The sequence below is a fragment of the Lagenorhynchus albirostris genome, chromosome 10 (assembly GCF_949774975.1).
Source record: "Lagenorhynchus albirostris chromosome 10, mLagAlb1.1, whole genome shotgun sequence".
NCBI lineage: Eukaryota > Metazoa > Chordata > Mammalia > Artiodactyla > Delphinidae > Lagenorhynchus > Lagenorhynchus albirostris.
Genome location: NC_083104.1, coordinates 104477549 through 104504852, shown reverse-complemented (window position 1 = coordinate 104504852; position 27304 = coordinate 104477549). Strand labels below are relative to the sequence as shown.

The following is a 27304-nucleotide window of genomic DNA, read 5'->3' as shown; positions in this document are numbered from 1 at the left end:
CTTGTGAGGGCTTTTTTGGTGGGAAGGGTGGGTGGAAAGAGACTCTCTTTCTTGGATAAGTACTCGCAGTATGTATGTCCCCATTAGCACTGGAATCCGTCAGCACCACATGCTTCTGCTTTTTTAATGCAAACAGAACAATAAAGGGGCTTCTGCGAGTTTGTGGGCTCTGTTTGCCTTCCCATTAGTTGTGGTCACACCTCAGCTTTACTTTGTTTTTTTCCTACAGTTATTTCCCCTTGAGGTGTTCACTTTCCACCTCTTTCAGCATTAATTTGTAATATTTTTCTATTATAACTCAAAGAACGTGTTTAGGCATACAGATCATTGCCTAAGTGTTCAAAATTAATTGCAGGCTTTTCAGCAAAAGCAGTCATATTCATATCATGATTTTTACCTTTCAAAGAAAGCACTACATTTCTTGATGATGTTATTCTCATGACCATCTTATATTGTACATAGAGCCACTATCTCCAATGTAGAGACGGGGAAACATACATACAGACAGATTTAGAGACACCATTAAATCAACGAATTGTTATTGTGTACTTACCATTAGCCAGGTGCTGTACTGGTTGAGGGGGCTAGGAGAGGTGCAATGGTAAAAAACACAGACAGAGGTCTTTCACAGAACCTTCAGTATAGACCAGCAGTTGACCGATAGAAATATAATGTGAGCTATATATGTAACTTAAATTTTTCTAGTAGCCACATTAAAAAAGTAAAAAGAAACTAATTTTAATAATATATTTAACTGAAATATGTTGAGAATATTGTTGTTTCAACATTTAACCATGATAAAGTTACTCTTAGAATGGTTTGTATATAGTTTTTTGGGCTAAGTTTTCAAAGTCTGGTGTGTATTTGATACTTAAATCACATCTCATTTGGGATTAGCCACATTTTAAGTACTCAAAGCCACTGTGGCTAATGGTTACTGTATTACACAACACGGGTTGTGTGAGTGTGTGTGTGTGTGTGTGTGTGTGAGAAAGAGAGAGAAAACAAACACAAGGTGGGGAGGAGTGAGGGCTCCAGAGGATGACAGGCAATTTCCTGAGAGTCGGGTAAGTAGATGTGATGAGCACAACCTAGAAGCAGCATTCAGTCCAGGCCAAGGATCATGCTGGAGAACAGATGTTTAAGCTGAGATCTGAGAATTGCTCTAGGTTGCAGGGTTATTTAGTGGCAAAGTAGATTGCTGGAAGCGAGAAATTAAAAGCCTTAATTAGAATTTGCTCATGTGTTAGTGTGTGACTTGGAACTAGGCTTCATTTTTTCTGTTAAAAATTTTAAAAAAGAATGGTTGATTTGCAGACCTAGTGGAATTAGTATAAGGTGCTAGCCGTAGAAATGTTTTTTCTAAGAACATTTATAGATAAAAACGCAGTGCCTTTGGAACTGAAAACTTTATTTGCCGTGTGTGTGTGCCCTGAGGTGCCTGGGACAAGATTTATTTCCAGTCTCACAAAAGTCGGTCATCCTTGGCAAAAGGAAACTTATGAACTAAACAATGCAGCAGTTTTTGAATACAGCAGTTTTTATTTCTATTCTTTGTCCTCGTGGAGGATCTCCTCATCAATACGCCCCCTGTCTCCTGTGTGGCAGAATATCGTGCCCATCTCAGTTAGGTGTACACAGCGTGCTACTTGGAGAGTGTTAGGGGAAGAGACATCTGTGTTCTGGCCAATTAAAGATGATGAGGAGGGCTTCCCTGGTGGCGCAGGGGTTGAGAGTCCGCCTGCCGATGCAGGGGACACGGGTTCGTGCCCCGGTCCGGGAAGATCCCACGTGCCGCGGAGCGGCTGGGCCCGTGAGCCATGGCCGCTGAGCCTGCGCGTCCGGAGCCTGTGCTCCGCAACGGGAGAGGCCACAGCACTGAGAGGCCCGCGTACCACAAAAAAAAAAAAATAAAAGATGGTGAGGAAACAGAGAATACAGCAGTTGTAATCTTTTTTTTTTTTTGAGCCTCGTACAATGTGCCTGAAGTTTATAAACTCTAAGCCTCACTATAGCCCTAGGAGTCAGTCTGTCTTATCTTACTCTCTGTGCTGATTAGGAAATGGAGACTCAGAAAGTAGCATGTCTAAGGTCCTAATGCTAGGAAGTGGCCGAACTGGGTTTTGAACCCAGTTCCCACTGATGTTGAAGATAGTGGAAGTCTTTCTTTGAACTAGAATACCAGTTCATTCCAAGTGACTTCCGAAGACACTGAAAAAAGCTCCCCGGAGTCCCAAATTAGTTGCAAAATAGGAAAAGCCTTCTCCTCTCTCCCTTCATGTTTGATATTGATATAAGGAGGAGAGGGTTAAGTCAGGCAACTACAACTATTTTTTCATTGTTTTTTGTGCAGTTTCCAAATAGATCCTCTAAAGTGACCAAAATTATAGTCACTGATGAACTTACGGTGTGCCAAGGCCTGTTTTGAGACTTCACCACATGGAGTAACTCATTGAATCCCCACCACAACTCCACGCAGCAGGTGCTGCCATTTTCATCCCTGCTTTACAGATGACCTGGCCAGAGTCACCCACTGGGTGGGTGGCAGAGCCTGGACTCAAAGCCAGGTGGCCTAGCTCTTGGCGTCATGCAGGTTGCCCCGCCTTGCTGCTGAAGGCCAGTCTAGCAAGTGTCTCTAGTAGGATTAGGTCAAACTAAACAGGCTGCTGCAAGCAAATGTGTTTCTGTGGAGCCTTTGAAAATTCCTAGTTGAGTCGAAGTTTTCTCAAAGGTCTGACCCCCAAATCTTTTGGGGGAGGGCCTATAAAGAAAAGTCCTCATTCTCATCTTATTAGTCTTAAGTACTATAATAGCCCATTAAAAACAATCTAATCTCTCTGGCCAAGCATTCTATTAGAGAAATGTGCATGTTTTTATCTTGAGCAACCTGAACTAATGATCTAAAAGTGGGCTGAAGCATTACCATTCTAGGGCAGGTTGTAAGGACCCAGCGTTGGTTCAGTTCATCCAGCACACAGCTGCCCAGTCTGGCGGCCTTTTCGTTCCTCACTGCCCTGTTTCCCCTGAAAGCATCCTACCTGGTGGAAACAGGTGCTGCCCAGTATTTCATGGGCAACTTGCTCATGGCAGCGGGAGGCAAACACTTAGCTTGTTGCATCACTTTTCTATGAGAAGACCACTGTTGTGAAGGAGGGGGCAGAGCCATCAGAAAGCCTGATCTGTGGTGTCCACCACTCTGCTCCTGCATGAGTGTGTTCTTGAACAAGCCACTCTGTTTCTGAGCATCAATGTCTTTATTGCCCTTGATCCATAGGGATGGTGGTTTGCTTAACTAGTCTCCTTATTTGGCTCTAAAATGAGTATAATGTTACTTCCCCCATTTACTACCCAGATTCTTGGGAGAAGCAAATGAAAATGTATTAGAAGACATTTTTGCAAACTGTAAATTACAAATATGCACTGCTATTAGTGTTCTTGGATTTTTCCCATCAACGGTGACAGCGAAGACATCTGCTTTAGATATGGTTGACACCTGTTTTAGGATGACTTCTCTTCTTAGGAAGACAAGGGAGTACAGTTGAGAAAGGAGTATAGTCCAAGGGCAAAGAGCAAGGAGAATACGTCCCCCTAGGCATAGCCCGTTCCTCAACCTCTGCACTGTTGACACTTGGGGCTGGATCGTTCTTTGATGTGGACCCCAGTGGGGGCTTCATGGCGTTGTGGTGAACAACATGCCAGCCTCCACCTGCTAGATGCCAGTAGCACTCTCCCCTGATGGTGACAACCAGAAATTTCTCTGGGCACTGCCAGATGTCCTCTGGAGGGTAAAACTACAGTTGAGAGACACTGGCCTGGGGTTCTCCATTCACAATCTCCCGAGCCCTGTGTGATATGGAACTGAATCGTTATCAGAGGGTGGAATAAGGCTGAAAAGGTTGGGAAGCATGGTTTTAGTTTGGGAAGGGGCTGGAAGGTCAGACGTCCTCGTGCTGTTAGATGCTGCTGTTTCCACAACGGAGCACCCGATGTGGCTACCTTCATAACTCATTCGTCTGTCCATTCACCAGTTCATCAAATTAGGTTATGGAATTCCTGCTATTGTCAAGGCACCATGCTAGATCCTGTAGTGGGAAATAGCGTGAAAGACAAGACCCTGCCACCCAAACTGGTCACAGGCAGCCTACAGAGGAGTCCTGCAGGAGGGAGCACGCCGCAGGCGGCGTGGCTGTGGGCCTGGCGGATGCATGGTTCCATGCTGGTGGTTTCTGTCTTCTGCACACCACCCCTTGTATGTTTTTTCTTCTCAACATTACAGTTTTATTTCATTTTAAAGAAATAGATGCTTAAGGCACTGTTCTAAGTGCACACAAGAGTATTCTCAGATTCTTCCTTTCATAAATGCAAACTGTTAAGTTCATGGCCAAATGGCATTAAGAAAGTCTGTGACATTTAGACCTTCAGGGAATCCACCAAAGTCTTCCCCGTTGCCCCTGGCTTTGAAGCCCACAGAGTCCTTTCTAACCTAGGAAGAATTAAGATGCCCCGCCCCGTGGCCGTGTACTGCTACCTGATCAGGCATTTGATCTTACATCTGTTTGGGGGGTGCCCTCGGATTCCATGGCATCCTGAAGTACTAAGAAAAATGTTTAAAAAATAAACTTAAAATATTTCCTGTCTTAGAAGTAATGTTGTTTTGTGCCCAAGTGCTTTTTTGTGGCGAAGGATTTGATTTTGTCCATGTGTCTGTGGTCAGTGTTAGGACAGTGTGGCTGTGAAGGAGGCTGACCAAGAGGAGCCGTCAGCCATGGGCAGGCCGGGTTGCTGCGGGATAACCTTCGTTATCTCTCCCAGACAGTGTTCTAGTAGAAAACAAGGATCATTTTTGACCAGCAGAATGTCAGAGAGTGTTTCCCTTTGTGGTGTGTTTCATCACCTTTTATTCAGTGGTTATCGCTTCATGTGCCCATCTCTGGGCCTGGCTTTTGGGACACAGCAGGGAACAAGACAGACACAACCCCTGCTTTAAGGTCAATCAAAAAAGTAAGGAAACAAATGAAAAAAATTTAGGTACTGATCAACGTGATAAAGAAAATAAAACAGGGTAATGTGACAGAGGGTGCCAGGGAGTTTGATGGTCAGGGAAGATCTCCCTGGGAGCTGTTACCTCATGTGAGACCTGAGTGACAAGCAGCCACCCAGGTGGATGATGGGGCATGAACATCCTCAGCACAGGGAAAGAACAGTGGTTTCCAAGGCCCAAGGATGGTTGGGACCAATTCTCTACTTTTCTTTTAGAGCCGTAGAACATTCCCACGTGGCATTTACAGACGTTTTCCTTGATGTATCCTTACTTCTCACTGTGTGGTGATAACTTCACTCCCCCTGTGTTCTTGCTTCTGGCTTGAGTTCAGACTTTCCATGAATTCACTGGTCAGCCGCTTTGTCCCAGATGCACACTCTGCCCTTCCCTGGCCTCCCCCATGGGCCAAGAGGAGCCGTGAGCCTGCTGGGAAAATATTTCATTGCATTTTCTCTTTCTCTGCACTTACGGCTTTACCAGCAACAGTAATACCAGGGGAGTCAACCAGTCAGATTTTTTGAGTTTTAAGTTTGAACTGAGGCTGACTGGTATAGAAATTTAAATATTTACGGGCTTTTTTTTCTCCTTGAAAACAAAAATGTAATTTCTCTGCCTGGCAATGGCCAGTTCTCCAGCCTTCCTGGGTCTTGTTTTGTGATTTTGTATGGAAGGAACTACAGAAACCGGGACTGAGCAGCTTGCCCCCTGTCCCCAGCCCCTGCGTCTGCAGCCCATCCTCCTGGTCTGGAGGGTGGAGTTGGAGTTGGCACAACGCTGTCCTCTCCTTATAATTAAGATATTTAAGTGCATTAAAATGTGCATCTTACATGACGTTTGGTAAGTTGCCTCCTTGATTTTGCTAAGTTCGGGCCTCTGTCCTTGCCAGCGCTCTGCCCCGGGGTCTCTTCTGCGAGCCGCTCTCCCTTAACACCAGCCCCAGAGCCACTGGCCCTGAACAGAAAACTTCCCAGAGCAGAAAGGGGTAAAGCTTGATCTCTCAGGCCTCACTCATCATGGTTTTCCATCTTTCTCTTCCTTGCTTGGCCCCCTCCCACCTGACTCACGTTGTCTACTTGTTCATTCGTTTGTTGAAGAAACATTTACTTAAGTATCTACCAGTCAATGGAGAACCACTCAAGTTTAGAGAAAACATACTCACAAATACGATGCAGGCAGCAGATAGAGGTCATAAACTAGATGTCTATGGGCCATACTCAGCCTACAGATGTTTTATTTATCACAGTATTTAAGGTTTTAAAAAAATACAGTCGACAGTATTTGAAAATTGGGCTGTTTCCCATAAAACCCAGATGTTGGAATTGGGGATCCTGGCCTGCATCTCTGCATCATCACCTTGGCCAGGCATGGGGCGGAGGCTAAAAACATAGAAACCTCCATCCTTGAAGGTCTTTCTTGCTGAGGTGTCGAATTTCTGATAGCTACTTGGAGCCCTAAGGAGATTTTAGTGTGTTGAAGGAGGCTTGAGGAATCCTTTGGAGGGACCAGTCCAGAGGTAGGGAGGACTCTAAGAGCTGTTGCAGTAGGTCAGGCAGGAGCTGAACAAAGGCACTGCACCAGGGCCCAGAGGCGCAGACTAACTGGGGATCTGTGGAGGAGTGGAAGCTAGTGCTGACTGAGGCAGGCGTGGTGTCCAGAGGAGGGAGGCGTCTCCTGTTGGCTCCTGGAGTGCCAGTGGGGCTGCCCTCGTGGGTGGGTGGGGCTTTGCTAGTCTGTGACTCGCTTGAAGGTCTGTGCAGTTCATTTGCATTTGTGCGTTTTTCTGGGTTGAACGGCCAACATCAGGGTCCCTGGTTGTAAGCAACAGAATCCAAATGTGACTCCTTTAGGTAGAATAGGTCAGAAGGCTGGGAAGTCTGGAGAACCAGATTTAGGCTACCTGCCAGGAGCAGATCCTAGAACTGGTCTGGTGAGAGCATTTCTGCGGCTGCCCCAAGATGCTACTGCTGCTGCCAGTGGGTCCTGCATGTTCCATCTGCCCTACTGCAAGAGAGGATGCTCTGAGTTGTCTCTGGCTTCGTCTGGAGGAGCCGTGGAGACGTGTTGCACTTATGTCCCATGTCCCTGCTGTAGCAGGAAGGCAAATGGGAGTGGGGAGCTTATGTAGGAAGAGCTGGGCTCTGCTTCCCACTAAGACTCCAGAGTGGGGATGGGGATTCTCCAAACACAGGAAAGGGCTTCAGAGGCTAGGAAACCAATAAAATAACTGTCAATTACAGGGTTTATAATTTTCAAACATACCCATGGGATGAGGGACCCCAAAGAGTGAGCATCTCTTCCCTGTTTAGAGAGAGTATTGGGAGCAGAGCAGGTGATGTTCCAAGGTGGAACCAGGAGGGGATATTGGGAAAATAGGGGTTATCTGGCCTGACTGCAGATTGAAGAGAAGTGGGGAATCCTTTAGAGGTAGGAAGCCACGTTGAAATTCTCAGCTCATTTTCAGTTTTGGCCTTCATTTTCTTGGGAAAGGGTTTGCCAACAAACATTTTGACCTAGAAAATGACCCAATGAGCACATGGCTTTCAGAAATTAATTTGATGAGACAGAGAAGTTCAGTGGCTACTGCTCTAGCCTGCGAGGTTCTGCACTGGGACCCTTGGCCTCACAACCAAGGGGTAAGGGCCGTGATGGGACTTGGTAGCTCACTGAGAGCTACCAAGGGGAGGGGTAGCTGGGAGGGGGCTCCACGTTTTTCATTCTGGGTGACGGGGAGAAGGTGACACCGTGAGGGGACAGGTGGGATCAATAGTGGGGGTGGGAGGATAATGGGGTGCAGGGTCTGGAAGACGCCCTGGAGGTGAGTTCCAAAGGATGGATTCAAGGAACATACAATCAGTTCGAGAGCAGTAGAGCCCAGAGATGAGCTAATCTCATGCCCCTGTTTTATTTTATTTGAAAATAATATGAAATATATTAACTTACGTTTAGTAGAGAAGGTAGTAGAAGTACAAAGAAGAAAAGCAAAAATGGGCCATAATCTTTTCCCCAAATAACCCCACTTGACTTTCTGGAAAAACTAAATTGAAGTAATGCATGTACACGATATGTAGAAGTGCCAACGGAAATCTAGAAGTGGTCTTTCCAGACCTCCCAGCCCCCAGTGTCCCCTGCCAGAGGTGAGCACAATAAGGAAAGCATTCCTTTATATTTATCATGATCTTTCCCAGATACAGTAGATAAAAATACTTCTCTCTAACAGCCACACACACCTAGCATCTCAGTGGCACTTAACCTAGAGCCTGAACACTTGCAGCGGCTGCCCCTCCTCTGCCCCTTCCGTCTCGCCTCCTTCACGCTCGCTCCCAGGAGAGACGGGCCTTCCTTCTCAGGGCTGGCTGTCTCCACCGCCCCCTGCCTGTCCTGCCTCTCTCCCAGCCCGCTTCTTTTGGACATCAGGGCCCCTGAGTGTCATCGCCTCCTGAAGGTCCTCGGGGACCCCAGAGTGGTCAAGGCGCCTCTTCCCTCCCTAAGCAAGCAACTCAGCAAGGGAAGTGGGACACTGGCAGGGCCATGTCTCTCGGTCACACTGTATCCCGAGTGCCCAGAGGGTACCCGTGTGTGACAGGAACTCAGGAAACCATTCAGCCACTCTGATGCATTCTGCAACTTTGGGGAAGCAAACGTGCTCCATGATTGTGTTCTGGTCCATTGTAACTGTCAGCTGTATGAATTGGGAGACTGCTGTGGTCAGTGTTAGGAAAGAAAAAGAATTTTGACACATTGGAAATGGCAAGGATGATTCTATTCAAGACCATTACAAGTGGGAGATGGAGCTCCACTCCCACTGCAACCGGGGCAGGTGAGGGAGTGGGTGGAAATCACTGATGGAGCTTGATCAGAGCCAAGGGTGGAGGAAGAGGGGCTTGACTGATACCAAGAGCGGGTGGGCGCTTGACACCTGGCTCAGCAGGGTTCTTGGCTAAATCTGGCCAAGGACCAGCCAGGTGGAGAAGACTCGAAGTTCGGTCAGGGAGGAAGTCTGTGTCTCCATCAGTCAAAGGAGCTGGGTGATGATTTTGCCCTTGAGTATCTAATGAAGATAGGAGAGACCCTGGAGAAGCGCAGATGACACGTGAAAAAGCTCTGTGCAGGCAAGAGCTGCCAGAGAGCATCAGTTCGAGGCGTCTCCCGCGTGAACTTGCATTGTTCTTACGTTGTTTTAAAACAGGAATGGTGAACTGTTTACTCCACCCTTCCTCCCAGGAGAATCCCAAAGACTGATTATGTTTCAAGAAAGACCTGTCAAGTGTTTTAGTTCCTTGGCAGTTTTCCATTTCCTGGTTCCAGGGCTAACCCTGCCCGCCTCAGTGCCGTGACTCTCTCAGTCCCCTGGGGCACTCTCCAAGCCAGTTTTGCCTCCCCGGGTATTGAGTCAGCCAGAGTGACCACATGTCTCCATGACGACGATGTCACTTCTGGATTTTGCCTTTTGTCCTAGATTATTAATAGTACCTCTTTTCACTCTCACAAGTGTCCTATTTTGGTCGATTAGTTCTTTGGTCCCCCATGACAGACGCTGACCCTGGACCCAGTACTGCTGTGTCCCAGTAGATCCCCACAGTGACGTTTTCGTGGGCAGCTGGTTGTCAGGAAGATGCTTGAAGGAATCCAAGCACGTGAAGGACGTTACTACCTGCTGCTTTCAGCTTTCTTAGTGGAAGTGGAAAAAAACAACAGAGAGTGTGAAGCAGATGGGGCTGAGAGGTGTGTGTGGCAGTGGTGCTGATGAGGGTGTCGCCAGGGCACCAGGGGTTGCACTGAAGTGTCCCCAAGGCCAGTGTGCTGTATGCACTTGGAAATCATATACGTGGTGTAGCTTCCAAAGCAGTGTCCGTATTTGGATTTCAGAGGTTCCATACAGAGTATTGGCAGGACAGGAATAGGCTTCGTGTTTTGCAAAGTGGGGGTGCTTTAAGGTGAGAATTACAGTCACCCGTTTCTGTCTCAGGTCTACTGAATCATTCTGTGTGGAGCCTGGGGCTGGGGGCTTCCCAGAAACCTGAAGTTTTAATAGATTCCGCTGATTCTGGTGGATAGGCGGGCTTGAGAACCACTGCCTTAGAAGTAGACGTTTTGCAGCAAATGTGTGTTCTTATTAACGTGCCCGTTTAGACAGTTCTTTCATTCATTTAGCAACTCTTTATTGAATGGTAATCACGGGCCAAGCCCTGGGCCGGGAGCTGGGTGTGCAGCCCAGCAGAGGGGACAGGCCTCCACCTAGTAACGTCCATGACAGCATCACTGCAAGGGGAAGACGGTGGGCGCTGAAGCAGGGCTCAGGACAGGCCTCCCCAGGGCATGGGTCGGAGCTGGGGCCTGAAGGATAGGGAGAGCGGGAGTAGAGCTGCTGCCTGGCTGCGGAACAGCATGTGCGAAGCCTCAGACTGCAGAGGGTGGGTTTGCTGGAGCTGAGAGAGGAGTGGGAGGGGGGAAGCGGGGGGCGGGCAGGCAGGACGGGTGGAGGGGATGCTGGCAGCGCTTGGTGTGGGGCTGGACTCAGAAAGCCGGCGAGCACTGGCGAGCCCTGGAGACAAGGATGCTTGTCGTCCATGCTGTCCACCTGGGAAGGTGCTGGGAGGTGGGTGTGGTGGGCACAGGCCTGGGCTGCGCTCCCACCTCCTGGAGGGCCCCGCCTCGTGCCAGATGCCGTCAGCTGCAGGCCTGTAACACTTGCGTCTGGTCTGTGTCTCCCCCTAGATCCTGCCTGGCCTGTATATCGGCAGCTTCAAAGGTGAGTTCTCCTTTTTTATTATTGTGGTAAAATATGTAAACTGTTAAATAGGCCATTTTAACCTCTTTTGAAGCGTGCAGGTCAGTGGCATTAAGTCCATTCACACCGTCGTGCAGCCGTCACCACCATCCGTCCACAGAACTCCCATTTTCCCAACTGAATCTGTCTCCATTGGACACTAACTCCCCATCCCCCACCCCAGCCCCTGGAAACCACACCCCTCCTTTCTGTCTATGAATCTGATGGCTCTGGGGACCTCGTGTGAGTGGAGTCATGCCGTATTAGTCCTTTTGTGACTGACTTATTTCACTGGGCATAACACGGTTGATTCACTTCTGTAGCCTGCGTCAGAATTTCCTTCCTGTTTAGGCTGAACAACGTTCCAGTGTGTGGATGGACCACACTGTGTTTGTCCATCACCTGTGGACGGACACTTGGACGCCCCTGCTAGTGGTGAGTTCACTGTTTTAAAGATTACCTTTAGGCTCTCACGCATGATGGAGTCCAGGTGTAGACGTCAGATCATCCAGAGTCTGCTCTGGACGTGACCACCACTGTGCTCTGGTCCTTGTACCCCGACACCTTGGCCAATGGCTGGCAGAGTGGCGTGGAGCCCTGCAGATTCCACCTTGACCTCTGACTTTTTTAACTCTGCACGCTTGCTGGAGCTCTGTTATCAAAAGAGGATGGCTAAAAGGCACATTTAGCAGCCATGTAACTTGTTTGTCATCTTTATCACTTTTATTTTCTAGTTATTAATAAATTTTCAGAAACCCATTTTTTAAATTACCTGGGGAAAACAAGTGGCAGTTTCATCTCTAGCAGATTATTCTTATCCTGTGTTGACTTTTCTGCTTACACATGTCTCTGCAGCTTGTTGAATATTTGTTGATATGCTGTCTGCTACTGACCTTTTATTTTTAGCTCGTTTGTCTCAAAATGCTCTGTAGATGCAAAGGTGAGTAGCAACCCACGGAGCAAAGTGCATGCGGAGGGGAGGGGCTGGTCCCCACCTTGTGAGGCGTTTGAGTGTGTGTGATGGGGAGCCCGGTCTCCCTCACGCTGGAGATGGACTGTGCGTCATCCATGGACTTGGCCCAGGACGTGTGCAGAAACAAGCCTCCTGTTTTGGTGGCGAGGGCCCTCCTCACCACGCCTCGCTCCCCAGACAAACAAGAACACACTCCTGTCTGTTTTCTGGTTGCTTAAATCTGTGAGCTCAGGTTCACATCGATTGTTAAAACAGTCTCAATGACTTCTCTGCATGATGTTCATTTCTTTTTCCCCCTGGGCTCCGAGGGCAGCTAACCGGCCTCAAAGAGAATTCAGCACAGTGAGCTGACAGCTGCTAATTGCTGCTAGAACATGTTAAAAATAGTCCTGGAGTTCCTAAATTAGTAAGCTCTGTAGTTCTGAAAAAGCAGCAGTGCTTTGTGGCAGGTAGGGGAGTGGTGCTAGAATGCATGAACATCTTTATGGTTATTTAGTGAATTATTATTAACGCTTTCATGGGGAGAGGGGAATGTCTTTGTTTTTGAAAACAACAGAATTTAAGATAAATTCTTGGAAGTAGAATTGCTGGGTGAATATTTTTACAAATCAGAAATTGTAATAAATACCAACCAAATTCAATACTCCTGCCAACAGTTTCCATCACGCTCACAGATGGTGCCAGGCTGCTGCTTGCCAGACCTCGGTTTGAGCAGCAAAGGACTAAGTTCTCCAAAGATTTCGTGCTCAGGGAGAGCTTGTGCACGTGCATGTGGGCTAGCTGATGACCCCACGGCCGACCTTCCAGCTGCATTCACACCGTTACCACGGTGCCCATGGCTCTAGACAGCCATCCACCAATAACATGTAGTCCTGAAGAATAAATGTCATCATTCCAATAGTGTTGGCTGAGCACTCATGCACGTAAATGGGTGGACAGAGCCTGTGCTTATGGGAAAGAGTAATCCGAAGGTGGCGTATGCATGCGGACGGATGGCGCTGCAAGAGAGTAGAAAGGAGCGCAGAGCAGAAGGGGCACGAGCGTCCCCAGGAGTCACTTCTGTTTTCTCTGGGGCCCAACAGTCAGTTTTCTCATCTGTGGTATCAAGGGTGGTTGTATTCGAAAACAATTTTATCCCCAAACCACCTTTTTTGTTGTTGTTTATCTTAACCTGTGTTACAAAAGCATATTTATGGGGTGATGAAAATACTCTAAAGTTAGATTGTGGTGATGGTTAAACAATTCTGAATATACTAAAACCCATTGCATTGTACGCTTTAAAAGGGTGAATTTCATGGTATGTGAATTATCTCAGTAACACTGTTTTTTAAAAAAGGAAAACACGTATATTTAAACAGTCTTTAAAATTCAAGTCCTGGGTGGAGTCAGAATCTGGAAGAGCCTGGCCTGGAGTGCCTTGCGGGGAGACCCCGCCCAGCTGCTCCGAACGCCTCGCTGCCCCGCCTTGTCTGGGCGCCAGCAGCTCCAGCTTGACCTTGTTTCACCGCTTGTCTAAAATGCACGTACTGGTGGGGACTGGAAAACCACACCTCGGTGAACACGTGGGGTCTGCCTGCCTGTGGGACCCTAAATAATTTGAGTTCCCGCCGAATTCAAAACTCACTGAAGCCCCGGCTTGGCGTAGCTGGCGGAGGGTCTGCCGGGCCGGGTCCTCTGTGATGGACGTGGAGGCGCTTGGGGTTGCTGCGGCAGTTAAGAGAGTTTTAAAGTAAAACCGACGTTTTAAAATTACTTTTAAAGATCATTCTCTTGACTCTAAAAATGTTACATGCTAATTGCAAAATGTTTAGAATGGTGTTTCTTAGTTTCTGCTTAATCACCAAGGCTTATTAGAAATGCAGATTCCCAGCCCTGCCATAGACCTTGAACTAAGTTGGAGCCCAGGAGTCTGCCTTTCTAAAAAAAACCCAGGTAATTCATAGGCATGTTAAACTTCTACAACCACCTGTGTTGAATACACACAAAAAAACTATAAAGAAAAAAAAATTAAAACACTTGTAATTCCACCTCTTCAAGATTATCACCGTTTGGGCTAATTTCTTAGAGCAGTTTTCCCCCACTGTGTGTGTTTGTCTTTATGTGTTTTAACAAATTGAGTTTATATTGTATTTGTAGTTTGGTACCTGCTCCCCCTCTCCTCCGCTAATACCGTATCCTGAGCATTTTCCCATGTCATTAATATTCTCCAGAAACATCATAATTAAACATTTGATTTTCAGTCCATTTTACCCTCTATCATTTTCAAAGGCTTGCCCCAGGCCAGAACAGGGGCAGAGGGGAAGCGGACCTCCTTGATTCTTGCTGGGCCCTGTTTTGTAGATTAGCAGAAGTTCCAACTTGAGGGGATTTATTCCAACTTTCTTCTACACGTATGATCACTGGAAGGGAATGTAATTTTGGTGTCTCCTTAGTGTCATATGCAGATAATTTAATAGCCAACTTATAACTTATGGACTATTTTGTTTGGAATTTCCAGAAAATGTTCCATTTTTAGTTTTGCCATAAAGTGAATGTAGATGTTATAAACCACAGTCTTATCTGCATCTGGAGCCATTCCCTGGTGTTTGACATTAGGGTTGATAAGTCTGGCAGATTCCTATATCTTATATAGTAAGTTGCTTTTTTGTATTTAATTTTAATTTAGATTACTAATCATTAAGAGGTAGTTAAAAAATATTTGAAACATCTTTCCTATTACATGTTTCACGTAAAATACTAACCTAAGGGTCTACAACTTAACAAGTGTCAACTACAAAGTGACTCCCTCTAAACAGTAACACTCATGATTATAAAGTTTATTAATCTAAATATATTTCAAGTTTTGTATGACTACTTTTTAACAGAAGATGTGCCAATCAGAAATAAACTTAGTTATCTGCAGAATACCTAAAAGCAATAATCCTAGATTCCCTAAGTCTAGATTATTCTGGTCTAGTCAGTTATGAATTTTTAAGAGAGAAACATGCAAGTCATTTTGTGTTCTTTTGCCGGCTAAACTTAAGGAGTACTTCACTTGCAGAAAACATTAAAATGTCCTCCTCTTTCTTCTGTGACAGATGCCAGAGATGCAGAGCAGTTGAGCAAGAACCAGGTGACACACATTCTGTCTGTGCACGACAGCGCCAGGCCAGCACTGGAGGTGAGAGAACTGAGGTGCACGCGTGTCTGCACTGTGCTCCTGGGTCCAGGGGGCACTGACGAAGCAGCCATGTTCTCTGCAGCACTGCTGTGCCCCTGTGTCACCGGCCGTGTTAATCTTGCGCTCAGGCCACGTCTGTGCCTGGTCCGTGGCGTGGCGGGAGGACGCCTTCTCTTCCTGATCGTCCTTCTGTTACGCTGCTAGCTACTTGGCTCTCTTGGCTGAATGCCAGAGGACAAGCTGATGCTGCGTTTCCCTTTGGACCTTAAGGACATTTAAAACCTGTTTTAGTTCCTTTCAAAATTATCTCCCGTTTTAGAATCCAGAAGAATTCGGGCTGCTCATTTCCTGATTTTTTCCATTTAAGCTCAATTATTTGCTAGGAAATAAAGGCAATGGAGGGTAAATTGTCCCTGGAGATTTTCCGGGGCTTCTCTGCGCAGACTGTCAGTGCAGAAGCTGTTGTTGTGTTTTAGGTTTTAGAGTAAACAGGGTGTGTCTGCCTTCACACTAATTCCAAAAGCATCTTCAATTTTACCCTAATGGACGGTTTGAGCTGTTGGCTGGGAGCAAAATATATTTCTGTTTATTAGCCTTGACAGAGCCCAAACTACCTCTTTGTAGAAAATAATGCGAGTGTGGTTGTGATGTGTTTTTCTATTTTAGGGTTGGGTATTGGAGAGGGAGGTGTGGCTTGTTCTGAAAGAAATAATCCTAGTTCAATCAGTTTACACTTAAATTCATATTATGCGAGAGTAGGTAATATATTTTTATTTCAAATTTATCTATTTTACTTGTCCATTACAGCTGCCAGATTTCAGTCAGTTTCAAATAAATGAGGATATAGAGTAATAAGTGATTCTACTGACATCACCATACAGAGGACGGTGGGATGTGAACAAACCTCTGTTCCTTTCTCCAGATTTTTGAGCTTGCACTTCCCTTTGTTGTTTTAGCTCATGGGTTTTGTTAAGGTGCTATAACTTGTGCTGCAGCGTGATTTTATTGGAAACAACAGCAACAAAACATCATTTTTCTGGAGCCTAACATTTCCCTAGAAAATAGCTACTCCATTTTTCATATATCAACAGTAGTTTATATTAAACATATAGCCAAGCTATGGCCTAGATGATAAGTTAAACGTAAACTGGTCATGATTTACTTCCTCTTAAATCACAAGATGAGGCTTGAGGTTTCCTTTATTTTAATAAATTGCATAGATGTCCTCCCCACCCTCGCCCTCTAGGCTGCCTCGCACCCTTGTGCCCTGGTCGACACAACACGTTGTCAGGTAGGAACACGGCCCCGGAATCCGTCCACACTGTGCCTTCCGTCAGACACCAGATCTTCAGGCTCACAGAACGTCCTCCTTGCGGGAGTTCTGTGAGCCTTGCTGCCCTGCCCGACACTGGAGGTGCTTCTCTGATGGACGAGATCAGGTTTGCTTATCCTCTGAACCCTGGGGTGATGTGGTCAGTGGAGGGAAACAGGTCCGAGCCTCCAGGTACCAGATCTACTGCCTTTTCCCCACGGGACTGCTTTTATTTGGCAACATCCTGTTTCAGCCTTTGGGTGCTTTTATTGCCTCTCTTGATAGTGAGTACTTTCCTGTGATTTCATTTTATTAAGGGTTAGACCTTCGTTTTATAGCATGACATACTTTAACGTTGCCCCTCTTACTTTATTCATTTTTAACTTCACAAGTAATTCATGAATATATTCTTAGATTAAAAATTAAAACGATAAATTCTCTGATTGCACAGGTGGGGAAAACTGAGGCGTCAGAAGTTATCTGATCGGGCGTGCTTGCCTTGAGTGGTTGGGGTCGAGGACGCTCTCCAGGGCCCCAGAAGCTCCGGACCTTTGTGTAGCCCTCTGCCTGATGCATGAAGGCAGTTGTCTCTCTTAAGGTTCAAACTCAGGTCCAGAAGCCATAATTTCACCCAGCCTGAGATGAGTCAGGGAAGTTACTTGTTTGCAGTCGGTAGGGAATAATGGATAGATTTTATGTTTCAGCAGCTCCATGTTTTGCTGGCCCTGATCCTTGGATGGAAGTAGGGCAGGAATGAGGTGAGAGGGCAGGTGGTTTCAGGGCCCTGATAAAGGGTGGAGGGATAAGAGATAGGAGAGAAGGGAGCTGGCACCTCGTGCCCTTTCTGAGATCTTCAAAGCCGTGCATGTTTATAGAACAGGCCCTAACCTTCTCTGGGCAGCCCTGGGCTGGGCTGGGCTGGGCTGGGCTGGAAGTGGGGAGGTAGTTACTATCCAAAATAGAAAGGTTTCAGTCCTGTCACATCCATGCGGGGGTTCTGTGAGCCTTGCTGCCCTGCACGGCACCGTAGGTGCTTCTCTGGTGGATGAGATCAGGTTTGCTTATCCTCTGAACGCTGTGGCGAGGTGGTCAGTGGAGGGAAAGCGGTCCAGGGCTCCAATTACTATCTTCTCTCCCAGGCCAGAGATTTTCCCAGAATGTTTCACTGCCTTGGTCCTCTTCTAGCATGACTGATGCTTCTGACTTTGCTAGCAGTACTAGTAGATATTGGCACATCAGCTTTGGAAAGGTTGTACCATTAGTACCCCCACTGGCAGTATATCAAAATACCTATTTCCCCAAACCATCACCAGCACAGAGTTTTGCTCTTCTTTACTTTTAATTAGCAGTATTTTTGTTTTGTTTTATTTTCTGTGAATGCCTTCCTCACACCGTCGAGTCCCCTGTCCAGACAGTTCTTCCATTTGAAGGCAGGGAGCGGATGGTTTACTCTTGAGCTCCTGCCGCAGGCAGGGCCCTGGGACGGGTGCTAGAGATAAAGTGATGCCAGTGTCTGCCATGGTGAAGCCCTCAGTGAAAAAACAAAATACACACGGTAACTCTTTTATACATGTTACTAATAATTACCATCAGGCTCAGGGCAGGAACCGCTCAGAGAACAAGGGTCCTCCTTTACCACGTCAGTCTGAAGGCATTTGCGGTGCTGGGCTTTTGGCTGGGCCTTTGGAGACAACTGGGGATTTAGAAAATTTGGTTGGTACCGCTCTGGCTGGTAGAGTACCAGGATATGCCTTCTGGTGGGGCCCTGACTCCACGGAATCACATCGGTCCTGCTCATCCCCCATGGATCCTGGGGACCCAGCCTGGAGGATAGCAGTGTCCTGGTTCCTTTGTAGCATAACCAGACCTGGCGGCCTGCCCCCGTCACCTGCTAGCAGATGGCGGAGCCGGGGGAGAAATCATTGCCATGTAGATGAATTTCAAGTAGGAATTAAGCCGAAATCTGTAATCATGACATCTAAGGGGGAAAAATCCCTTCCTCCGATTCCACATTGAGGACTGGGTGGGGCAGTGGCCTGCGTTTGCTGAAAGTGTTTCTTTATTTGTGGGCTGTGTTTTCAGTGCCTACTGGTTGCTCCAGATTTGAGGGATGGTGAAAACTCCTGTCACAAAGACAGTGCTTTTTCAATCAGAAACCCCGTGTTGTTTGTAGGTGCTGAGGAAGTAATATTGAGCAATGAAAGGTTTCTCCCTTCCTCTGAAAAAAGAACCAGAAGTCTATCTTTCTGATGTAAAAATTTCAGAGTTTGTTTCATCTTTCATGTTGGGTATTTAACCAGAGCACCTGCAGGAAACAACTATTTTTCACTATTAACAAAAATGCTTTAAAAAGTATTCTCATTCCTTCTCTGGGCTAATAACAGAAACAATTTAATGTTTAAGTGATTTACATTTTAGGATTAAATAGAAAACAAATCATTTATATACATATATTCAAATCAGGGCGTTGCATGCATGATGCCACAAGGATTTTCTGAGCTTGAGTTCGGCTTGCGTATTCTTCCCATTTTAAGTTGTGACTTTCGTATTTTGAACCATTTAAGCGTTTGTTTCTGTTTTCAAGAACAGGATGTTTTCATAGGCCAGCATTTACTCCTGGTGATTCTGTTTTATATTTCCTTTAACACAAAAGACATCTTCTTGAGTTATCCAGACTCAGGATTTAATTTTGTTAGTTTTCTGTGTAGTTGACCACTTCTCCTGATTCTGCCACTTACTGTTATTTATGTGTCTGTACATATAGGTGTGTATCTCCAAGAGATGCCCAGTCTGCTTGGACAGTGGTGCTGAGAGCCTGAGGGGCTCCTGTAGGGACCTCGTTCCCCTGCTGCATTTCTGTCTGGTGACCCACCCCGTCTCTCACCCTCAAAATTTTTGTTGGCTTCCTAGATGTAAAACAAGCCCAGTCCAAGGTGTGAAATGGCATTTGAAGTTTGAGAAACTGTGCTTCTGTGTCCACTTCTTTATTCCACCCTTCTTTTGCCCACCCAAGTCCTACCCTCCCTCAGACCTTGGCCCAGCTCCTTTTCTGAGAAGGACACTCCCAGTGACCTCCAACCTCAGGAATTCTTCCCTTTTTCCTATAATACTTATAGTTTGCACTCTTTGTCGGGCCCTGAATTGTGAGTGCTCTGTGACAGACCCTGCAGGCCGTCAAATGGCCGTCTGACCTCCGTCTGATGGCCTAGCTCCTCAGCTGGCCTCAGGCCACTGCGGGCAGTGGATTTCTGCCGCGTTGGACTTCCTGGTCTCCCCAGCACTTGGCCTGGATCTGGTTCTGCAGATGCTGACACACTCAGAGCCGAGTGCATTTAAGCTCCACTCCCAGTGAGAAGCCACGTCTTCGGTCGTTTGTGGCTGACTTCAGGGTGTGAAAGAAGAGCAGTGTCAAGAATGGTATATTGACCACCAGTGATCTGTGAGGCCAGAGGTCTGTTAATGCAGCGTAGCCTCACTGCCCTCCCCCCACTGTCAGGAAGCCTGGGCAGGCGCAGATGTTCTGCCATACACAGCTGGAGTGGCCTCCAGTTCAGAATTCCCTCTTGCTAAGTTCCTGCAACCACGTGACTCTTCTGTGACTCTCTGGCTGACCTCTCAGCGGTGCTTCATCTGCCTTTGGTCTGCGTTGGAAGCCTGGTCCTACAAGGAAAGCACAGTCTAAGACACGGACAGTGGACGACCAATTAAAAGAAGACTGGCCGCAGCCAGGGCAGCTCGAGGTTGGGAAGGTTGGCTGAGACATCCTCTCGGATCTCGGGAGCTTGTGGCCGGATCATGAAAGGCTGGGAGGACTTTCCAGGCACCGGGGCCGCGTTCTGACTCATCAGGGAGACCTTGGTTACCTTGTCCTCCTCTGGAGGCTTCGTAGGCAGACCCAGCTCTGCCTTTCTGCCTACCTGGTGACCATGTCAGCTCAGCTCTTAGGACTCTGAGGCCCCTCCTGTCCATGACCTTCAAGTCACAGGGGCTATTGGCCACATTTCCCCTGGCACGAGGAAGAGAATTGCTGAAAGCCACATGCCTTGTCCTGTACACACAGGTGTAGGCAGGGAGGTTCACTGCAGGTCTGTTTGTAATGCAAAAAATTGGAGCCAACCCACATAGCCGGCAGAAGGGTACCTGTCAGCGGTGATACACCTGTGTGAAAGAGACACTGCAGCAGTTCAAACAGAAGAGGAAGGCTTACATGTGTGCACTGGAAAAGGTTGATTGCTAAGCAAAAGAAGCAAGTTGTAGAATAATATGCACAATATGATCCCCTTTGTGTAAAATTGCATATCAATAATGTATTCCTGTATGTACATAAATAAGTGTGTAAGTGTACAGATAGGAGCTTGCAAGGACCGTATCAGACTCCTGGGAATGGTAAAGAGCAGTAGGATAGGAGAAGAGAGTGGAGAGGGTGAGTTTCACTTTTTTCTCTATTTATTTTCCACAGTGGGAGTATCTTCATAGTATCATTTTGAAGGAAGAGAGGTAGGGAAGGAAGGTAAGCAGGTGGCCACACTTGGTGTCTGGAGTGGTGACAGGCAGATTGCACTTGGGTGTCCAGGCTTGGCTGGAATGGGTTCTGTGTTTGGTAACAATGTTTCCCATGGATTCACACGTGAACGTGTGGCCTCAGACACACTGCATGCTTGTCATCCTCCTGGGTCAGTGGATGCAAAGCGTCTCTTTTAGTCATCTTAATCTTCAAAGGGAGAAGAAAGCCCATGACACACCTCTCAACTGTGCACATTTTATTTTCAATATCAGTTATGTTGTACTTCTACTTGAACGTTTCAGTTAAATGAGTTTATATCCTCTTTTAGGATTCACAGATCCCCTAGTGATACAGCTTGAAGCACTGGGCAGGGTTTCCTGGTCAGATTGGTCGGTGTGGATGAGTTCTGTTACTCTACTGGCATTACAGAAACCACCACACTATCATAATTGCTGATGAGGTCCAGGGCCTTTGAAAGCAAATCGTTGTTCGACCTGGGATCGTTCTCAGGCTGACAGTTGTTTCCATCTCTCCGGTGAAGTCTCTGAGTATCGGCGGCACCTCCTGGGCCAAAAGTTTGCAGCTTTCATGTGTTGAGGCAAATTTCTTTGAAGCCAACCCCAGACTTAAATAGAAATGACTCAAATAGAAATGATTATGGTAGGTATCGAAAACTGTCTAGTAATCGCTCTTTCTCGAATCCAGCCGTGTCTGAGTTCCCCGTGTGTGGGCCGTCAAGCGCGAAGAAGGCGGCTCCCCTGGCTGCTGGCCTTCTGTGACAAATGGAATTCTGAAGCCAGAATTCCAGCGCAGATGAGCCAGAGGGGCTGAAACTGCCGAGGCCTGCGTTGGTTCCAGGCAGGAAAGCAGTGCTTCTTGTCTGTGAGTGAAAGAGGTGTGTTAACTTCCCTTTGCCCGGCTCCCTGGAGCTCCTGGTGCTTCAGCTGTGGGCGTGCTCTCTAGTTCTCACACTTACTGACCAGCCTCCACCACGTAACTGAAGACTTTTGCAAAACACTCTTCTTCCTAGACTTTTCCTCTCAGTCAGGTTCCAGTTTCTTGAGCATCTCCTGCTGAGCTTCCATCTCCTCTCTCTTCTGCAGACGCCCCTGTGCGATCACGTCCTGTGCATGGGCGCCAAGCGCTGCTTCTGGAGGGGACTCTCCTAGCTCAGACCCCTCCCAGAGTCCTCAACAGGGAGTATGCTAGTGGCAGGATCTGCCAGGATTTCCAAACCGAGGTCTCAGGAGAAGCATGTGACACGTGGTCTCTCCCCTCTGCTCCAGCTGGAATGGCAGTATGCACTGACACACTGCGGCAGGATTGCCCGTAAGTGCTGGATGGTAGTTGGTCTGTTTATACAACGTCCTCATGCCCACGGACTGGGGGTTGGGGAAGACTTTGTGAAGAGGAGTGTTGAGGCAGCCTTGCAGGACTGGTATGTCCGCTTCAGTGGGGAGGTGTGTCTCACGTAGGACCAGCCCTTCCGGGCTGGTCAGGAAGGGGGAAATAAGGACACGTGTGGATGTCGTCTGGTTGCAGAGTGGAGAGGGTGGTCAGCGTGGGGGGTGAGGGGGGTGCCACGTTCAGTTCTCCTTTTGGCTAAATTGGGAGTTACTCCTTCAGATTCAGCAAATGTTCATTGAGCACCTACCTTGTAGCAGGGATTGGGGATAAAATGCAAAGAGGAGTACGCTGTGGCCCCACACTAAGAAGAGACAGGCAAGAAATCCTTAAACGGTGCGGAGCTGCGAGTGCACGTCAGAGCTGAGGGGCCCGGGGCACCGTCCCCGCTGGGTCAGCCAGACCTCGCCACAGAGCGGGCAGTGTGGACTGACCCTCCAGGATAGGGGGGTCTGCTGGGGAGCGGGGGATGGATGCTGGGTGAGGGCGTGTGTGCAGGGCACCGGGTGTGCAGAGCACAGGGCTCAGCGGGGCAGGAGCGCCAGGAGCCAGGCTGGAGGGGCAGAGGCGCCGGGAAGATTAGGAAAGGTTTATTCGTCAAGCCGAGGAGTCTGAGCTTCGTCTTGTGTGAAGCAGAGACTCAGCAAAGACTTAGGAACAAAGTCAGGTGACTCCTTCACATTTCCTTTCCAAGATTCTGACTAGGGGATGGGATGGAGGGAGGGAGACAGATACCAAGGAAACTGCTGGGAAGCTCTCACGGTAATCCTGGTCAGAAACCGTGAGGGCTGAACTGGGACGCCAGGAAGTAGAGGAGTCATCTGCACAAAGAGACACAGCAAGGTTAGAAATCAAAGGATGGGAAACGGGTCTCCAGCAAACATGAACCAAAAGAAAGGTGGCATAGTAATAGTCTTATCAGACAAAATAGAATTCTTGTGGGCACCTTATAAAACCCTAAGCAGATTTGCCATTTTCAGGTGCTCCTGTAATTCATTGCCAGGTAGGCACTGCCAGTGGGCCCTGTGCCTGCCACACCTGCAAGGGAAGTGGCCCAACCTGACTCCAGGAGCTGGGGGTGAAGCAACAGTACCAGCTGGTGCCGTCGCCTTGCTGCAGCCGAGGCCCTGCCTTCCCCTCTCTGTGCTCTGACTCCTGGGATGTTGCGGGACGTTTGTGTGTGTGCCGGGGCAGAGACTGGCAGAGGCCCCGGGTCTGGAGTGAGAAATTGTTTCTCTCCTCTCAGCTATCACCACGAGAGGAGCACAGGTGTGGTTCCAACATCGGTGACTGAGCGGGGCATCTGCAGCCGCTCTGCTCTCTCTTCTAAGGGAAAATCACTGAATCCGCGGTGAGGGCGGAGGCTGGCTGGCGGAGAGGACACAGGTGCGTCTGCATTCGGGGTGGGATCCCCCTCCTCTTGAGGGCCAACTGTGGACAGGCTTGGTGGCTTCCTAGACTTTGTCCCAACTAAAGGAGCGTCATCCATAGAACTACTGCCAGAGCCAGAGAAAGGAGAGGCCACCCCGCATTGTCCCAGTGGCTGCAGAGGGACGCCGCCGCGACTTGTGCGATCACCTGAGGCGTCTCAGACAACAGAGTGGAGCCTGGGCTTCGGCTTGAGCGTTCCAGGCCTGGAAACTCTTCCTAACCAGAGTAGTTCAGAGGTCGTTGCCGACCGTACTGGCCTTCAGAGTCCTCAGGGCCTAGCGATGGTGGAGCTGGTCCGACCTGAACTTACCTGTGTAACCAGACCAGCCCCACGGAATGCAAGTGGAAGACACTCGCAGATCCCCAGATCAACCCAAAGGGGCTGAATTCAAACGGCCTTGTAGAACACCCCGACTCACGGCGAAGAACGATCTTCCCCAGTGTTTGCCTTTCTCCCACGCCCCCCCCCACCCCGTGTCCCTGTAACCTGACACTTCCCCACTTTTCCGCTGGAACCCTCTCCTGCTGCCACCCCTGCACTTGCAGTGGCGTCAAGACCAGTGGCTTCAACCAGTTGTCTTGACGTCCTGCCCACCCCCGTGAAGGACCTCTGGCCTCCCCACACAGTTCTCCCCTCTGTGCCCACTGCGAGAGGAGGCAGCTGTCAAAATAAAAATGGCCCGTCGGCTTGCTTTCAGCGGCAGCGTCTGGGAGGGAGGGCTTGGTGAAGTGTTGCCCTTCAAGGAAGGCCTGGGGCACTGAGCAGAGCGGAGTCAGTCTTAGAGCAGAGCAGGGAAGGCGCCCCTCCCCTGTAGTGCTGGAGGTTGGACCCCCACACTGTGGTATGTCGGCGACCCGCGCGCCGGGGAGATCCAGTGCACGTACCTGCCTTGGAGAGCGCGCCCTTCCTCACGCCCAGGAGAAGCAGGAGTCATGGACTCATGCGCTGGCCTTTACCGCATCCCACCTGTGCGTGTCCGTACCCTGACCCCACCCACGCAGGACTGGCTATCTCGCAGGGCAGTGCCCTGCTCTGGGTCAGTGTTTGCTTCATTCTCGAAACACCATTTCTGGGGTCTGACCCCACCTGGAGGATGTGACGTTAGGCCTGAGGGACCTTGAATGCTGCTTAGAAAAAGCTCCTCAAGTGCCGAGGATTGTGCCCCAGTGGAATCTGTGGCGTTGGCCACTCGCCTGTAGGGAGGTCTCGTCCCATTGGGAGGGAGGGAGTCTGGACTCATTTGCTTGGCAACCCGCAAGAGGGACCACAGACAACATTCCAAACGCTGAGCTCCTTGCGGAGGAGGGGCTGGGCACCCTCCTGCACAGAGGCGAGGCCAGCCGGCAGTGCACCCACGCATGAGCCCGGCCCTCCAAAGCCCCGGGCGACACCTCTGCAGCCTGGTCTGTGCTGGTGACAACACACGCCTCGTTTCTTTGTTAGCACCTCCAGCCGCTTCAGTGCTTCACAGGTGGAATCAAATCTCCTTTTTTAGAAAAGTCCTGTGTTGGAGAGAAATTCCTCTGTGCCTCTCTCCAGAGTGAGGAAGAGAGCCAGGCACAAGTGATGGTTTAGAATCAGGCAATCCCAAGGCCTGAGCCCCCGAGGCCTGATCCTCATATCCCGTGTGTGGAAGAGGAATGCGACGTGTGATTTACCTAATGAGCTCCAGGTTGTCACAGTGACCTCGGAGGCATCACTGTCCGACCAGGGCTCAGCACACCTTCTGTCAAGGGCCAGATGAGGAATATGTTTGGTTCTAGGACCCTGAGGTTTCCGGGCAGCACTCTGCCACCCCCTCCCACCCGTGTCCTGAGAGAAGCTGCAGGCCACACGCCGATGAACAGGCGGGCTGTGTCCGGACACACACGGGCCTGTTTGTCACCTCTGGACTTGGTGGCCAGGTGGCAGGGAGTGTAGCTGGGGTGCACCTCAGGGACTGAGCCAGCGGTTTCCAGGGGCCTGTGTTGGGAATGAAACTTGGGGCCACTGAGTCCCCAGTTTAATGCACTCCTGGAAATTTCTGAGCATCTGGCCAGCCTCCACCTTAGTAATAGTTTTTCATTGTTAGTGAGATGGGCCCAGCATCCTGCTGAGATTTAGAGCTCATAGGACCCTGCAGATGGAGACATCGCCCTTTAACACGGCTTGGCCTGCCTGCCTGCCCTGGGCGGTGCTTCCTGCCAACTCTAGGGACCTCTGGCCCCCCTGGACACGGGACTCTCAGGGCACATTGGAATTTAATATTCTAAAGGTGGATCTCCCTTCCTTCACTTAGTGACCATGTATTGATGATCTCTGGAGAGAGAGGTGCCTAGGGTGCTGCAAGAAAGATGAGTGAGATGGGACCCAGGCATTGAAGGAAACTGGGATCTAAGGGAGATACCCTCAAGTCAATTACCGTCCTCAGTGCTGGGGCCCCGGCACCCTTGGGGTCTAAAGGAGAGACTGACCCTCAAATCAGTTACTGTCCTTTGTGCTGGGGCCCCGGCACCCTGTGCGGCCCATTGGGTGCTGGGTGGCAGTTAGAGAAATCGCGGGAGTCAGCCTGGGATGGGGGTGCTTTCTGAGGAAGTGCCCCCCAGGACTCCTGAGGGAGAGAAGGACCCACAGGAGCCTGGGGAGGGGGAAGCAGGAAAGTGCAGGATGCCTGGGGGTCTCAGGCAGCAGGTGCCTGGGCTTGGTGAGCTGGAGGAAGGGGGGTCGTAACAGAGCCACAGAGCTTGGGAGGGGGTCGTTTTACTTTGCAGACGGGGTGTTTCACCAGCCGAGACACACGATCAGATAAAAATCCACCTTTGTGTCTTTTACAGGCAAACTTGGTCCACTGCTGATCACTCCTGAGGAGTGTTTCATTCACGGTGACTTTCAACGTGGTCGTGTAGCATTAACACCCGTTAGGTTACACCGTAGAATTGCTCGATTTGGAGAGATTTTGCCGAAACTGCCCTGTTTTCACGAGTCACATCGGGCGCACCAGCAGGTCCTCAGACAGAACCCAGGTCGCGGAAGAGGGTTAGGTGGTTGGGCTGGCGTGACCTCCCCATCGCCCGCCCTCGCAGCCTGAGGGACTCCAGCGGACTGTGCCCGTGTTAGCAAAAGGAGGTAGAGCAAAAATAAGCCTTTGGGTTCTCCACCTGTTGGCCTGACGAGTCAAATGTATGTCGTTTTTTGACTAACCTGAAAGAAGCCAGCAGGTGCTGGAGGGTTCTCATTTGCATTTTTTCTCACAAAATCAAACTGAGGGCTAAATCTTGTCTCTCCACTCTGACCTTCCCACCCCTCCCCTCCCCACCAAGCACCACAGAGTTCTTGGAAGTTGTTATTTGTGGTGGTGTTTCCTAAATTTAGCTGATGCAGGAAGAATCAGTGGCAAGTGGGGACGTTAAGAAAATGCATCTTCGGTTTAGAACCTGGATTTAAGACGTGTATCATGTGGCACAGCTAAGGGGCCGCAGTTAGCTTCTGGGGTGATTTTCTACAGTAGTTTCTTTGAGATTTTTGCTGCGGTATAAACAACCAAACAAGAGAGATGGCGGAGCCTCACCCTCGGGACCTTCCCTGTCTGGTGTTTTGTGCTGATTTCCAGCTCTTAGTCCGCAGACGCACATCGGGTTTTCCAGATGTAACCTCTTTATGGATATAACTTTGTACTGTACTTTTTCCTTTTAAAATGTTATTGGCTGGGTGAAAATTCTTACATCAAGGAGA

At 48.8% G+C, this 27304-nt stretch overlaps 1 protein-coding gene across 2 annotated transcripts in view; it reads left to right on the top strand.

Annotated features, from left to right (window-relative positions):
• DUSP22 (dual specificity phosphatase 22) overlaps positions 1 to 27304 on the top strand; it is a 47324-nt gene that overhangs the window by 1533 nt on the left and 18487 nt on the right. For both annotated transcript variants that reach the window (XM_060163844.1, XM_060163843.1), the window contains exons 2-3: positions 10757 to 10790; positions 14859 to 14941. In XM_060163844.1, coding sequence (XP_060019827.1) covers positions 10757 to 10790; positions 14859 to 14941 — 117 coding nt within the window. The remainder of the gene's footprint in view (positions 1 to 10756; positions 10791 to 14858; positions 14942 to 27304) is intronic.